This window comes from Vombatus ursinus, unplaced genomic scaffold, assembly GCF_900497805.2.
Source record: "Vombatus ursinus unplaced genomic scaffold, bare-nosed wombat genome assembly UNPS02009173.1, whole genome shotgun sequence".
In the NCBI taxonomy this organism is placed as follows: domain Eukaryota; kingdom Metazoa; phylum Chordata; class Mammalia; order Diprotodontia; family Vombatidae; genus Vombatus; species Vombatus ursinus.
The window spans coordinates 9,000,016-9,014,108 of NW_020948951.1; the positions used below are offsets into that span (position 1 = coordinate 9,000,016).

At 40.4% G+C, this 14,093-nt stretch overlaps 1 protein-coding gene across 8 annotated transcripts in view; it reads left to right on the forward strand.

Moving 5' to 3' along the window:
• Positions 1–14,093, forward strand: part of PIP5K1C (phosphatidylinositol-4-phosphate 5-kinase type 1 gamma) — a 139,120-nt gene that overhangs the window by 88,265 nt on the left and 36,762 nt on the right. For all 8 annotated transcript variants that reach the window (XR_003568166.1, XR_003568167.1, XR_003568164.1 and 5 more), the window contains exons 6-8: positions 2,372–2,524; positions 6,837–7,136; positions 7,792–7,997. Coding sequence is in view for 4 of the 8 variants with exons in the window: in XM_027850858.1 (XP_027706659.1) it covers positions 2,372–2,524; positions 6,837–7,136; positions 7,792–7,997 (659 nt within the window). In the remaining 4 variants the exon portion in view is untranslated. The remainder of the gene's footprint in view (positions 1–2,371; positions 2,525–6,836; positions 7,137–7,791; positions 7,998–14,093) is intronic.

The window sequence follows — 14,093 nt, forward strand, 5'->3', positions numbered from 1 at the left end:
ATCTAGGAAAATTTTTGGAATAAAGCATAAGATATATCCAGAGGCAGTTGTCCAGCTTTTGGGCCCAGGAAGGTACAGGCTGCTGCCTTTTGGGTGGCATGTGTTGCCATAGAGCCAATTAAGTTACACAGAAATGGTGGGAAATACTGTGTTGTTCAGCACAACCCCTAATGTAGTGTTGTGGACTTAGGACAAGACTCTGGGATTCTGTAGTTGGGAATGTGAAAGAAATTGGGAATCTGAGAAATAAACCTGCGTTGGTCCTCCTTTGAGGACACTAACAACTAACCTAAGCATATTACTAAAAGGATTCCTAAGGGAAAGGATTAAAAAGGACTTTCAGGCATCTCTACTAAGAGTATTATCCTGGTAGCCTTTCTGGATAGTAATTAGAGATGGTTCCTCCTCTTTAAATGAGTTGGATTAGATATCCTTCTGGCTGTGTTTTGTGTTGTAGAGGCTCTTCCTGCTCTGACATTGTGTGATTCTATAAGCTTGAAAGATCACCTGAGCTGTTAGAGCCCATGGGTACAGGGTATTTCAAAAGTTTGAAACTTAAAATGGAGCAGTTGGGATTTCTTTTTTAGCCCATTTAGGAAAGACTCTGCCCAAATACAGATAAACTTTTAGGGGCTGTCAGTGCTGTTTTCCAAAGACAGGAAAAGGAAACCGTTGTCCAAGGGAAAAATTATTTTACTACTTTCCTAAGTAGTTCCACTGCTATTCATAATTTTGTTATGCTTATCATAAATCTAGGGAACTTCACAATTGTTTCCATTATGTTCAATATTTATTTTGAATTGTTCATTCATTTATTCTTTCAGCAGTCATTTTTTAAGCACCTACTCTGCACAAAGCACAGGCCTGATAGGCAATTAATGAATGATCATTCTAGCACACTCTAGCAGGAAGTGGCAATTAATGAATGATCATTCTAGTACACTCTAGCAGGAAGGATAAGATACATACACCTGTACTACTGTACAATAAATATATATCCTCCGTATAATAGCTATGTTGCAGAACAGACTATAAGAAGGTAGTCAATATAATATAGTCATTAGGATGTGGGGTCCAGGGTCAGAAGAACTGAGTTAAAATCCAGTTCTAACCCTGATAGCCATGTGACCATGGACAAGTTATGTAGCCGCTACGATCTTTAGTATCTTCATCTGTAACGTGGAGATAATAATAGTACTTAGCTTACAATGTCATTATAAGAATCAAATCAATCAAGAAGTACTTATTAAGCACATTCTGTGTGGCAGGTATTGTGCTAGGTTTGAGGGATACAAATACACAAACATGCATAGATCATATGATGAGAGCAAGGGATAACCAATAAACAGCAGATGTACTCCATGAATATTTGTGTACTGTCAAAAGAACGTAAGGACAACCCCCAGCGTGTTGGGTAAACCCTCAGTGGAATATTTGTGGGAGTATATTACAAAAATAGGGGCAATTGGGTAGCACAGAAAGATTCATCTTCCCAAGTTCAAATCTAGCCTCAGACACTAACTAGCTATGTGACCCGGGGCAAGTCACTTAACCCTGTTTGCCTCAGTTCCTCATCTATAACATGAGCTGGAGAAGGGAATGGCAAATCGCTCCAGTATCTTTGCCAAGCAAATCCAAAATGGGGTCACAAAGAGTCAGACATGACTGAGGTGAATGAACAGTAACAGCTAATAACAGAAATGGCACTGCATGGGTTATGGTCATTGTACCCGTTATCCATGAGATCACAGATCTCATGGGATGCTAAATTTATGCAGATTATATAAAAATACATTATAGGCATATTTCTTTTTTTTTTTGAGAATCCATGTTTTCAGCAGTACAGGTATTCTAATTAGATCATGACTGTTTCACAACTGTTTTGTGGACAGTTCAATGAATTGCTGTAGCCAAAAATTAACTTGTGTTAATAAACCTGCCCAAATTTAAGCTGGTACTTGAGCAATAGACTCTTATATGAAGTCTTCAGGAACCCAGGATCAGCTGGATGCTATAAGGCATGAGAGTGGGTCTTTAATGAAAGACTGACCTTAAATGTGCTCTGAGGGCTCTTCTAACTCTGATAATCTTTGATTTTATGTGTGTGCACATATATGTGTAATGGCACATTAATGGTTAATAATAATTATTAATTATGATAGTATTTACTGTCACTATTTTAGCACCTTAAAACTCAAGGAAAAGATTTGCCTTTTAGAATTTTAACAATGTTTTTTACAGGTTCAGCCATACTAAACATGGTTTCAAATGGAGTGTACCTGCTTGTCTCACTTGCATTCCTGTCATCTACCAGAGTTTCCTTCCAGTCCTGCCACCTGTGACTTTTCCATTTCTGTTCTTTGCTTCCTAGTATTCCTTGTGCAATGAACCACTGATTGAACTTTCCAACCCAGGTGCCAGTGGCTCCCTCTTCTATGTCACTAGTGATGATGAGTTCATCATTAAGACTGTGATGCACAAGGAAGCAGAGTTCCTGCAGAAGCTGCTTCCTGGATATTACATGGTATGTACAGCTTTTTTTTTTTTCCTTTTCTCAGCCAGCAGCAGTAGCAACAGTGAATGATTACAGAGTGCTTAAAGTTTGAGTTTGAAGAATATTGGGGGCAAGAGAGAAGCTAGGAAGCTATCCATAGCCGTACAGAAAAATGTTCTAAATAACTAATAATCAGATAAATGCACATTAAAACAATTGTGAGGTACAACCTTATATCCCTCAGATTGGCAAAGTTGAAAAAAAAAAAAAAAGGAAAATGACAAATGCTGAAGGAACTGTGGGAAAACAGGTATGTTAATGTACTATTGGTGAAGCTATGAATATTGGTCCAGCCACTCTGGAAAGAAATTTGGAATTGTGCCCCAAAAGCTATTAAACTGTGCATACCCTTTGACACAGCAATACTGTTTACTTGTCTATATCCCAAACATATCAAAGAAAGAAAGAGAAAACCCACATGTACAATAATATTTATAACTGCTCTTTTTTGTGGTGGAAAACAATTGGAACTAAGAGGGAGAGGGAGTGCCCATTTGTGGGGAATGGTTGAACAAGTTATGATATCTGTATGTGATGGAATACTATTGTGCTATAGAAATTATGCAGGGGATGGTTTCGGTGAAACCTGGGAAGACTTGTGTGAACTGATGTGGAGTGAAGTGAGCAGAACCAGGAGAACAATTTATACAATAACAGCAATATTTAAAAACAAACAACTTTGTAATACTTAATTAGGCATTGTGATCAACATAATGACCAACCGTAATTCCAGAAGACTCAAGATGAAACATGCTGCCCCCCTCTATCTAGATAGAAGTGATGGACTCTGAGGGCGACCTGAGGCGTATTTGTTGGGGGGCAATAAGGGGAGAGGGAGGGAGGAGAGGGAGTGTGGCCAATGCAAGAATTTATTTTTGTTTGACTATACATGTTTGTAACAGGTTTAGTTCTCACTGCTTTCTCAGTGGAAAGAGGGGGAGAGATGGGAGGGAGAAAATGTGGACCTAAAAATAAAATTTTAAATGTGTTTTAAAATTAAAAAAAAAAAAACCTGGAAGGTAGCATGCTCTAGTAAAACAAATAGTAAAGTGCTAGGAGTAAGGATCTCTGAGCTCTGAACCAGTCTCTGCTGCAAAATCATTGTGACTTTGTGTCACTTCCTATCTTGGTTACTTTATCTGTAAAAGGTGGAGGAAGAGAAACTATAGATCTTCTCCAGTGGCCCTTCGAACACTAACATTCTCTGATCCTGTCCTCCAACCAGAGGAAGAAAACATCTCCATTTGTCCCAGACTTCTCTTTAATATAATGACATCAGCCAGAGGACTGTACTAAGTTGAAAGTCTCATTCAAAAACTTAAACTTTCTTTCTTAGGCATCCTAACAATGAGATGGGCTGCCTCGTAAATTAGAGACTTCCCGGGCAGGGGAATGTTCAGACAGAGAATGGATGACCGCCCTTCAGGGATGCTACTAATGGCATTCCTGTACTGTTTGGGAAGGTTAACTAGATGAGCTCTACCTCAGGGTGTCCAGAGCTTGTAATACAGCAAGTCTTCCTACCCAAAATCAGGGCACTGTGTTGGGCAGTGTAGTTAAAACAGGTGAGGTGGCAAACACAATCATACTGATTAAGGAGGGAGGTTGGGGCCCTGGGAATCTTTCAGTGGCATAATCAGTTCTAAAATTATCCTCTCAGGACCAGTAACCAAGCATGTTCCAGTTCTTGGCAGGGCCAAACCAACCTTGTAAGATAAGAACCAAGAGGTTACAGATGTGCAAAAATGCTCACTAGCCTACATACTTTCCTTTGTTCTGAGGAAATGTGTGAAGAAATTGACTTGTCACTTGATAAGTCGTAGTTTCTATTTCTGTTTAGAATTTTTACTCTCAGATCTATTTCTGACTTGACTTAATTTGCATGATGAAGTTAATTGGATCGGTGACTTAAGAATCATTAGGGTTGGGAGGGACATCAGAAGGCATCTAATCCAACCACTGCCAGAATCTGGAGTCTGTTCTACTGGATGTTCTGACATGTGGTTATCCACCCTCCGTGTAGGACACTCAAATCTCATGACCTTCCCAGGTCACCCATTCCATTATCAGACATGTCTTGTTGATAGAAAATGTAGCCTCTATTGCACCAAAATCTGTGTCCTTTCACTCTTCCTCCCCTCTCCTTCCAGCAGTTGCGAAGCAGAAAAGGTTTATTTTTCCCTGCCAGCTCTTTAAATATTTGAAAAAAAAAACTATAATTTTTTAGGTTTTCTCTTCCCTATTTTAAACACCCCCAATTTCCTTCTTTATAATGACTTCTGATCCTCTCTCCCTCCTGGTAATGCTCCTCCAAAGCCATATCAACTTATCCATGTGCTTCTTAAAGTGTGGTATCCCAAAGTGAACCCCATTCTCATCCACTTGGATGAGGACCCTTTGCCACTCCTCTCAGAGACCCATATCCTTAATGGAAACCAGAGCATAGGTTTCTGCTGTCTATAGGTGTATGCATGGACTTATGCTGTTGACAGAAAACAGCAAAAGATGGTTGCTATATGATAATTGTTACGTCAAGCATCTGTTTGAAATTCCTCTAAGGTGTCAGGTGGCAGCCACCAGACCAGAGGCCAAGGAAGCTGACTGTAAAAAGACCAAAACTTCCAGCTATTGCTACTGTGCTGTAAGGATCAGATAACCATCTGTAAAGAGAGGACCAGAGCAGTTTACGGTTTTCTAAAAGAACAACAAAGATTATAAAATTTGGATGGGGCCTGCTTTTCCCTCTGATTCTTTGGAGTTGACATATTCTTTTGCTCCCAGATCCACTTCAGGAAGCATTTTGGTTTCCTGAAACCTGGTCTGATAAACAGGCTTTTAGCCCGAGGTCCAGCCCAGTGGGAGAATACCTTGAGTAACCTTAGGGAAATGCCAGGTAGATAGCCTGATTCTTTCCCATGGAGGATAAACATTTAACTTGTTTTATTGACCTTGCCCAGAAATGTCAAATGAAGTCTTCAAGTCTGGAGAGCTTTGGAGGTGAGAGAAGAAAAGCTGGGAATCATTATCCTCCAAGCAGCCCAAAAAACCATCTTCCTGGAGTGAAAAGAGCTCTATACTTGGAATCCCAACTCTGTTATGTACTACCTGTGTAACCATGGACAAGTCACTTAATTCCTCTAAGCCTCAGTTTACTAAGGAGATAACAATATAATATCTGCTTACAGTTTTTGTGAGGTTCAAATAAGATATAAGAGGTATTTGTCAACCTTAAAATACTATATAAATTTAATCTGCTACTACTGTCGTTATGACAACTCAGCTGGAGAACCTCACACAAAAACAAAAGTCTTGTATATTACTATTAGTAGTAACTCCCATTTCTGTCAGGCTTTAAATTTCATTAAACATTCTTCATAACAACCCTCTGTTGTAGGTAGGTGTAATATAAGAATGATCCCCATTTTATAGATGAAGAACCAAAGACTCAGAGAAATTCAGTAATTTGCTTAAGATCTAACACCTAGGAAGTCTCCACTAGGACTCCATTTTAAGTCTCCTGACTCCAAGTCTCATGTTCTTTCTGCTAAATCAGGCTGCCTCAAGTTTAAAAACTCTTGCACCATCTTTACTGGGAGTTCAACAATGGCACAGCAGATGTCTTGAAGTGTCTTGAGCTCCTCATTGCTTGGGATATTCAAGTTGATGCTGATCAACCACCTGTCAGGGATGCCGTAAAAGGGCTTCCTCTTTTCCCTGGAAAAATGGGCTAGATCAAGCAGTGGTATAAAGCTCAAATAGAAAGGGGATCCACTAAAACCGTACGTAAGGTTCCCTGTAGACCAGTACTATGGGCCTCATTTGAGCGATTAACACCTCTGGCCTCTGATGTCCCTTTCAACTCCTGTGATTCCCCATAAGGGAACCAACAAACCAAAATTACCGGCCCAGGACACAGCACAGGGCTTCTTGGATCAGATTTATTGCGGTTAGAAGAATGGAAGTTTGTCTGCATTTAGAGTCACATGGCCAGAGAGGACCACTGACAAAATCTGCATTCTCTGGTGGATTCCAGTTTGGTGTAGGAAATAATAACAATAGTTATCATTTATATGGTGCTTTAAGTGGTTTACAAAGCAATTTACATAAGCTATCTCATCTGATCCTCACAAAGACCCTGTGAGGATTTTAAAGATGAGGAAACTGAAGCTGAGGAGGTTTAACAGACTTGACCAGGATCACATAACCAGTAAGTGACAGAGGACAGTCTTGAACTCATATCTTCATGGCTTTAAGTCCAGTTGCTTTTCATTTCTCCTCCCAGAATTTAAACCAGAATCCTCGGACTCTGCTGCCTAAGTTTTATGGGCTATACTGTGTTCAGTCTGGAGGGAAGAACATCCGAGTGGTGGTAATGAACAACATACTTCCCCGCTTAGTAAAGATGCACCTTAAGTTTGACTTAAAGGGCTCTACGTACAAGCGACGGGCAAGCAAGAAGGAAAAGGAGAAGTCCATCCCCACTTATAAGGACCTGGACTTTATGCAGGACATGCCTGAGGGGCTGATGCTGGATGCTGACACTTTTACTGCACTGGTGAAAACTCTGCAGAGAGACTGTTTGGTAAGGGGAAGGGCCCCTAAGAGGGTAAGTTTATATGAATGGGAGTCACACTGATTGTAGCGGGGAGAAAGATAGCACTGATTGTTTTAAAGAGGGTAATATTATGCCAGATCAGCCCTGGAAAGAGAGGGCAATATCCCATGAGCTGTCATTCCAAGAAAGAAAGTGGCATAGACCCTAAGCAGGAAAACGAGATTACACAGTCCCTGTCTTCAGAAGGATGAATGGTACAAATCTAATGCCAAGAATTTCGGAATACTAGGGCTTCTCAGATGCCTTACCAGGCAGCACGTTCATGGACTTGCTAGATTTTTTTAAAAATCGGAATTTAGAACTGGGGACTTCCTTGCATAGGAGGACTGGATCACCTCTTTCCAGGAACACTTTACAGTATTACCAATACCCATTAGAAAGAATCCTGTGAAAAGATGCATTTTATTATCTGAGATTGGAGAATGGGGTCAAGTTCAGTTTTGTTTAGTGATTAGTGATTACTACAAAACTAAGATTTTGTGATAACTAAGAGTTCACAGGGTTTGAATGACAAGAGGCCAAGAAGGCAGAGCCAGAGTCTGGCTAGGTTTGACCTGATTCCAGGTGTTGGGAAGGGTTGGTGTGGTGTGTCTCTATTTTTTTTTTTTCTTTTATCATGTAGGTGTTGGAGAGTTTTAAGATCATGGACTACAGCCTATTGCTGGGGGTGCATAACATTGACCAGCAGGAACGGGAAAGGCAGACAGAGGGAGCCCAGAGCACATCAGATGAGAAGCGTCCAGTTGGCCAGAAGGCTCTCTACTCTACTGCTATGGAATCTATCCAGGGTGGGGCTGCCCGGGGGGAATCTATAGACACTGATGACACGTAAGTGATGAGTTTGGTCAAGGTCCACTGACAGCTTTGAGGAAGGCTTTCTCTGTGGTTAACTAGTAGGACACTTGCTGGGTCACCTCTCCTTTCAGGGACCTCTGTCTGTCCCTTATCTGCCACTGCCTCCTACTCATTTCCACCCCAGGCTTGATATTATCATGTTGGGATGAGAGTAGAACACAGATTCCTTACCCTGCCCATGCTGTCCTAGACATTCCAAAGGCAGTAGAAGAAGTAGCATCAAGGGAGAAGGACTGCTCTCCATTTGTCAGTCCAGTAATTTAGTCCAAATACCCTTCATTAAATAAATTGTTGATCTCTCATTGTGTGTAGCCTACATACGGTGCCAAGGAGGATATAGAGAAGAATAAAACCTGTCCCCTAGACTCATTCATTCAGTATCAATTCAGCAAACATTTTTAAATACTTACTGTGGACAGAACATTGTGATGGGCTCTTGGGGAAATAACAGCATTTGGATAAAACAGTTTCTGCCCTTTTGGAGTTTAGTCTAGCACTAGGAATAAGATACACAATTATAATATACAATAATAAATGGCAAGGAATTTAAGGAATTGCAAAACAAATTGCTATGTGAAGTCCAAGAGAAACATCTTCACAGAAGAGAAAGCTCAGGGAAGGCTTCACAGAGGATGTGGTGATATCTGAATTGGGCTTTAAAAAAATATGTATAGAAATTCAGTAGTCAGCAAAGGAGGGAGAATATTCCAGGCACAAGGAGTTGCAGGAGTACATAGGCACAGAGATGGTAAAATCAGCATATTTGGAGGACAGAGAGTAGTCCAGTTTGGCTGGAGTATAGAGAATATAGAATATAGTACAACCTGCCAACTTCACCTTTTTGTTGGCTCCATGATTGTGTTAATTCTTGACTGCTCTCATTCTCTCACCTTGCACTGTTTGAGACTCCAGAGGTACTGCTACTCCCACACACACTTATGGATAACCCTGTGAGTCTTTGCCTCGAACATTATAGGACACAAGCACCCACCAGCATGCTTCCTGTTAATAGTCATCCAGTAGACTCAGGTCTTAGCAAAGTCATTTACTCAGATGGCAGAGCAAGAATAGTAGTTATAAAACATTGCCCTTCCTTAATATTGGGGCACACTCTCCCACAAATGCACACTTGGGAAGCGAGGGCTTAACCTTAGAGTACAGTTGTTGTGAGGCAGAATGTAGAATACACATATGACAAAGACGACTTGTAGCACTAAAAGGCCTAGTAATCCATTCTTTCTTCTTAGAGCCTTCACAAAGCTTCCCCAGGGTTCAGCATCTCTGCTTCACAGATTGCTCAGCCAGGCTCCCAGTGTCTGCTCCTTTCTACAGTCTAACTCTTCTCTGCTGCCAGGGAATGCAGTCCTTGAAACTGCTTTCTCAGTGACTGTCTCTTTGTATTGATCTAGAATATATTTCTCTGCTCTTCACTAGAGGTAATGCCTCCTGCTTGTCCATTAGCTTCCCTTTAGAATAACATAGCCAGTAAAATCCCTTCTTTCCCTCCTGTACAAGTCTTCTCCACAGGCAATTCCAACTTGCTGTCTCTCCTTCTCTCAAACCCTAACTCTGAAGTTCATCCAGAGCCTAGCTATTTAAAGACCCCAAGTCATGACTAATTTGTTTATTTAGCCAATCACATCATTCCCTTCTTTACAGTTAATTTAACACCTCATTAACACCTTGTGGTTCCATTCTAGACCTTCTGTGATTACGTCAACTGAGCTTGGGGGTGAGGGGGAGAATCACCTCCCCTCTCCTTACATGTATCTTGTCATCTCATGTGATTCTTGTCCATATATGGAAATGCATCTTCTATATATCACCTACCAAATGCACTAGAGGTCTTATTCTCTATCTTTAATATCTCGTAGATACCAGTGCAATATTTGGTGAACTGTTTCTGAGAAGTTAAGGGAGACTCATCACCTAGTTGACTGCAGGGTAATAAATTTTCCAGTCACAACAACTCCCAGAGACCCATCTAAGTTACAGAGGTGTCATAAGTTACAAAGGAGTTCTGATCTTCATCACCAGTAAAATTAGCCAAACCAATGACATTTTTGACCCTTGAGTCATAGCTTTGTAATCCACAAATTATAAACACAGCACTATCTTATGCTTTCTATACTTCTACATTGATAATGAATATGAAGATGTGCCCAGCTATAGAAAATATTCTAAAAAAGCCTTCTTGTTCTCTTCTCATTTTCATCAAGGACACCCTCTTTCACCTAGGTGGCCCAGTGGATGTAGTGCTTATGGTGTTAGGAAAACCTGATTTCAAATCCTGCCTTAGACATTTTACTAACTGTAATCCTGGGCAAGTCACTTGGCCACTTTGTACCTGAATTTCCTTATCTGTAAAATGGGGGTAATAATAGCACCTACCTCCCATGGTTGCTGTCAGTATAAAATGAGATAATATTTGTAAAGTATTTTGCAAACCCTAACACACATATGAATGCCAGCTATTATTAATACATACATAGACCCTTCTCATAAGGATTCTATGGCAATAAGAAAGTAGACATATAGGTTACTACTAGCCTAAAGTTTACTTGGCCAATTTTTTTGGTGGGGTGGGGGAGAATACTATCAATCATGATCTTGATTCTTTTGGACTGTTCCCTGCTTTGAGATATTTTGGAAATCAGCTTCTGAATCCCTATAAATTGTGTTGCCTCCAACCTAGGTTTCTTCTTTGTATTGGTCAGGTACAGCCATTCTTTTCTCACTTCAGTTTCATTGATGCCATCTCCACAACCTCATATTATCACTTTGGAAACTGAGGTATTAGTGTTCAAGGGTGATGGTCCCAAAGTTATTAATGATAATCTCAGAATCACCAAATTTTAGAGCTAGAAAAGACTTTACCAGCTATCTAGTGTAGCCTTTATTCAAAAAATAATCCCTACTCTAATATAACCATTGAGTAGTCATCCAGCTTCTGCTTGAGGGGTAACTGCCTATCTTCTGTGGCAGTCCATTCCACTTTTGAATAGCTTTAATTTAATAAGTAGAGCTGTCTGAACTATCCTATATTGCGTATTTTTATCTACATCTACAGTGTTCTTGGGATGATACAGTTTAGCTGGGTCTCACACTTAATTTTTTGTAGACCTGTTTTCCCCTTCAGTGTATTAATTTTTAAACAGCACAACTTATAATGGATAGTCTCTTTGACTGCCGTGGCTCTCCACTTCTAAAGGAGATCCAAGTGTTTGTTGGCTAAGACAGTTTCTTGGCTCTTTTGAGCTTGTTATGGTGGCTATTTTCATTCAATAGAACTCCTCTTAGAAATAGGAATATTTGAATCATTTTCTTTACTTTTATCCAGCTTCCATTTTTTCAGAGTACCAGTCAACTAAATGAGTTGGCCTGTTTCAATTGCACAGAGTATCTTCCCATCTTTCTTTAAAACTCTACTGATTTGCTGTTCATTTTGACTTCTCTAACCAGTCAGTGATTTGACTACATAGCCTAACTTATTCTAAAATACTTCCATGGCAGTGAACAGTTCTTTCTTCCCAGAAAAAGTCAGTTTCATTTTATATGATTCTCAGCATTCCACATGTCCAGTACCTTCCAACTCTCTTCGTTCAGCAAACCTTTATTAAACATCTACTATGTGCAAGGCATACAGAGACAAAATTTAAAACCGTCCTTGCCTCAAGGATATGACATTATGCTGCTTAAAGAAAGTATTTATGATACACTGGCATAACACTTCCAAATAATCCCAAAGTGGGGGCAACTAGGTGGCACAGTGGATAGAGCACCAGCCCTGGAGTCAGGAGAACCTGAGTTCAAATCTGGCCTCAGAGACTTACCACTTACTAGCTGTGTGACCTTGGGCAAGTCACTTAACCCTATTGCCTAGACCCCCAAAAAACAAAACAACAACCAAAAAAAAAATAATCCCAAAGCCATTGGCCTCTTTGAATTCTTAATCCTCACCCATGTGTTCCAACATATTTTTACTATCCTCTCTTCGTGTTGAAGTCTCCAGGTATCAAGGTGAAAGTTGACTTGGATCTTGTCATATTTCTTCATAGAAAGTCTCTACTATTTCATCCTCTGTAACTAGTATTGGCATATATGCTGTAACTATCTTTTTAGAGATCATAAGTTCATCATGTTCACCATGTGCATGACCAGTTAAGATGTCCAGGTGTCCTTCAGGCAAATGATGAAACCAACATTCTGCAATTCCTCTATGATCCACTCTGAGGAAAATCTGTGCGTCCTCCTTCTATTTTGTCTTCTGGTGTCTTTTACAATGATACTGTCACTATGAATGTGTTTCAGGTCCTCTGGCAGTGCAGCAACTTACTAGACAAGGATCTCACACTTATCGTACCAACATGCACAATAACATTGATTTGGTGGGAAGCCTACCTTTGCCCTTTCTCTGCCATTCTGCCACTGTTATTGAGGAATCAGAAGGGGACTACTCATTCCTGAACTATTTGGTGTTTATGTCTATTTTATGAATTACCAATGGCCAAACAATCGCCCAATCATCATGGTGATCAGCTGCTGGGAATCAGCTAGTCTGTTGCCAGGACCATCTTTGAAGCCTTTTTAACTTAATGTGAAACCTGTCAGAGTTTGTGCTCCACTGATGTAGCTTTCAAGAATTTTTGTCCACTTCTGTGTCACTATGAAGTGTCAGAGTAGGGCTTGTTATATGATATAAGGCTGAAAAAGGAGGCTTTGAATTCCAGCAGAGGAGTTTAAATTTCTCGGTGGGAAATTGGGAGCTTCTTGGCGTTTTTGATCAGATTGTAACTTGACCAGATCTGTATGTGAGAAAGATTATTCCAATAGCATATGAAAGGTGGATTGGAGGAGTGGAGAAAAGAAGCTCTATTAGGAAGCTATTGCAGTAGGCCCAAGTGGGACATAGTGAGGACTTGCACTGGGGTAGTAACAGTAGGAATAGAGATTCTGCTGAGGTGGAATTGATAGAATTGTATAACAGATTGGATATGATGACAGAGTCTTAACAATCCTGACGCTGTCTATCCTCAGGGAGATTACAGTCTAGTAAGAGGTACAGGACATATACTCATGAAATTAAGAAAGAAATATAGGAGTTAAATGTTCACACAAGACCATATAGTAACCACAAGGGCAAAATACAATGAATCATCAGATGTATAGACAGTCATGAGCTCTGAGGTAGACTCAGTGGTGTGTGTTCCCGGGGAATCAGTTGCTTTTCATCTCCTTCATAGTGTTATGACCTCACATAGCTATTTGATTTTGCTGTAGAAGCTGAGAAGAGAAAAAAAAATCAACATGGACTTGGATGGTTAGGGAAAGTTTCATACTAGGTCATGGGACTTGAGCTGAGCTTTGAAGGAATTGGATTGTCAGGAAAGAGAAAGGAAGACATTAGAGATGGGAGGAGTGGTGTTAACAAAGGTATAGAGGTGAGAATAGCTTATTGGGGAAACAGTGGGGAGACCAGTTTGGCTAGAGTGGAAATTCTTATAGAGAAGAGTGGGAAATAAGACTAGAAAGTCAAGCTGAGATCAGATTGCGGAGGGACTTGGAATGCCAGGCTAAGAAGCTTGGACCTTATCCTGCTTGGTTCTTGAATAGTAGAGAAATATGTGAAATGAGATTCCTCCTTTGTAGTAGGAGAGAGTGAAAATCTGTTCTATAAGTCAGCTGTCATTGGAACCAGACTTTCCCTAGTACATCTAAATGGTATCAATGCCCGTTCTGATATGGTGACTAGCATTAGAAACCTAGATCTGTTCAATAGAACATTAATTGAAATCCCACTAGGATCTGTTCAATAGAACATTAATTAAAATCCCACTAGGACCAGAGGTTGCTATATCAGGGGGGGATCCCCCAGGGGTAACATATCTGGTCTTTAGACTGTCTTGGCATTTATAGGATTTGGCCCAGGTGCAGACCTCCAACAAGAGAATAGCAAAGAGTCACAGGTGAGGACTACAGTGCATGTGGTCACTTGTGTGCAAGGCGAGCTTGGCTGGCCCTGGGCTCTTGAACGGTATTGAACCACTGAGTCTGGACACCAACTAACAT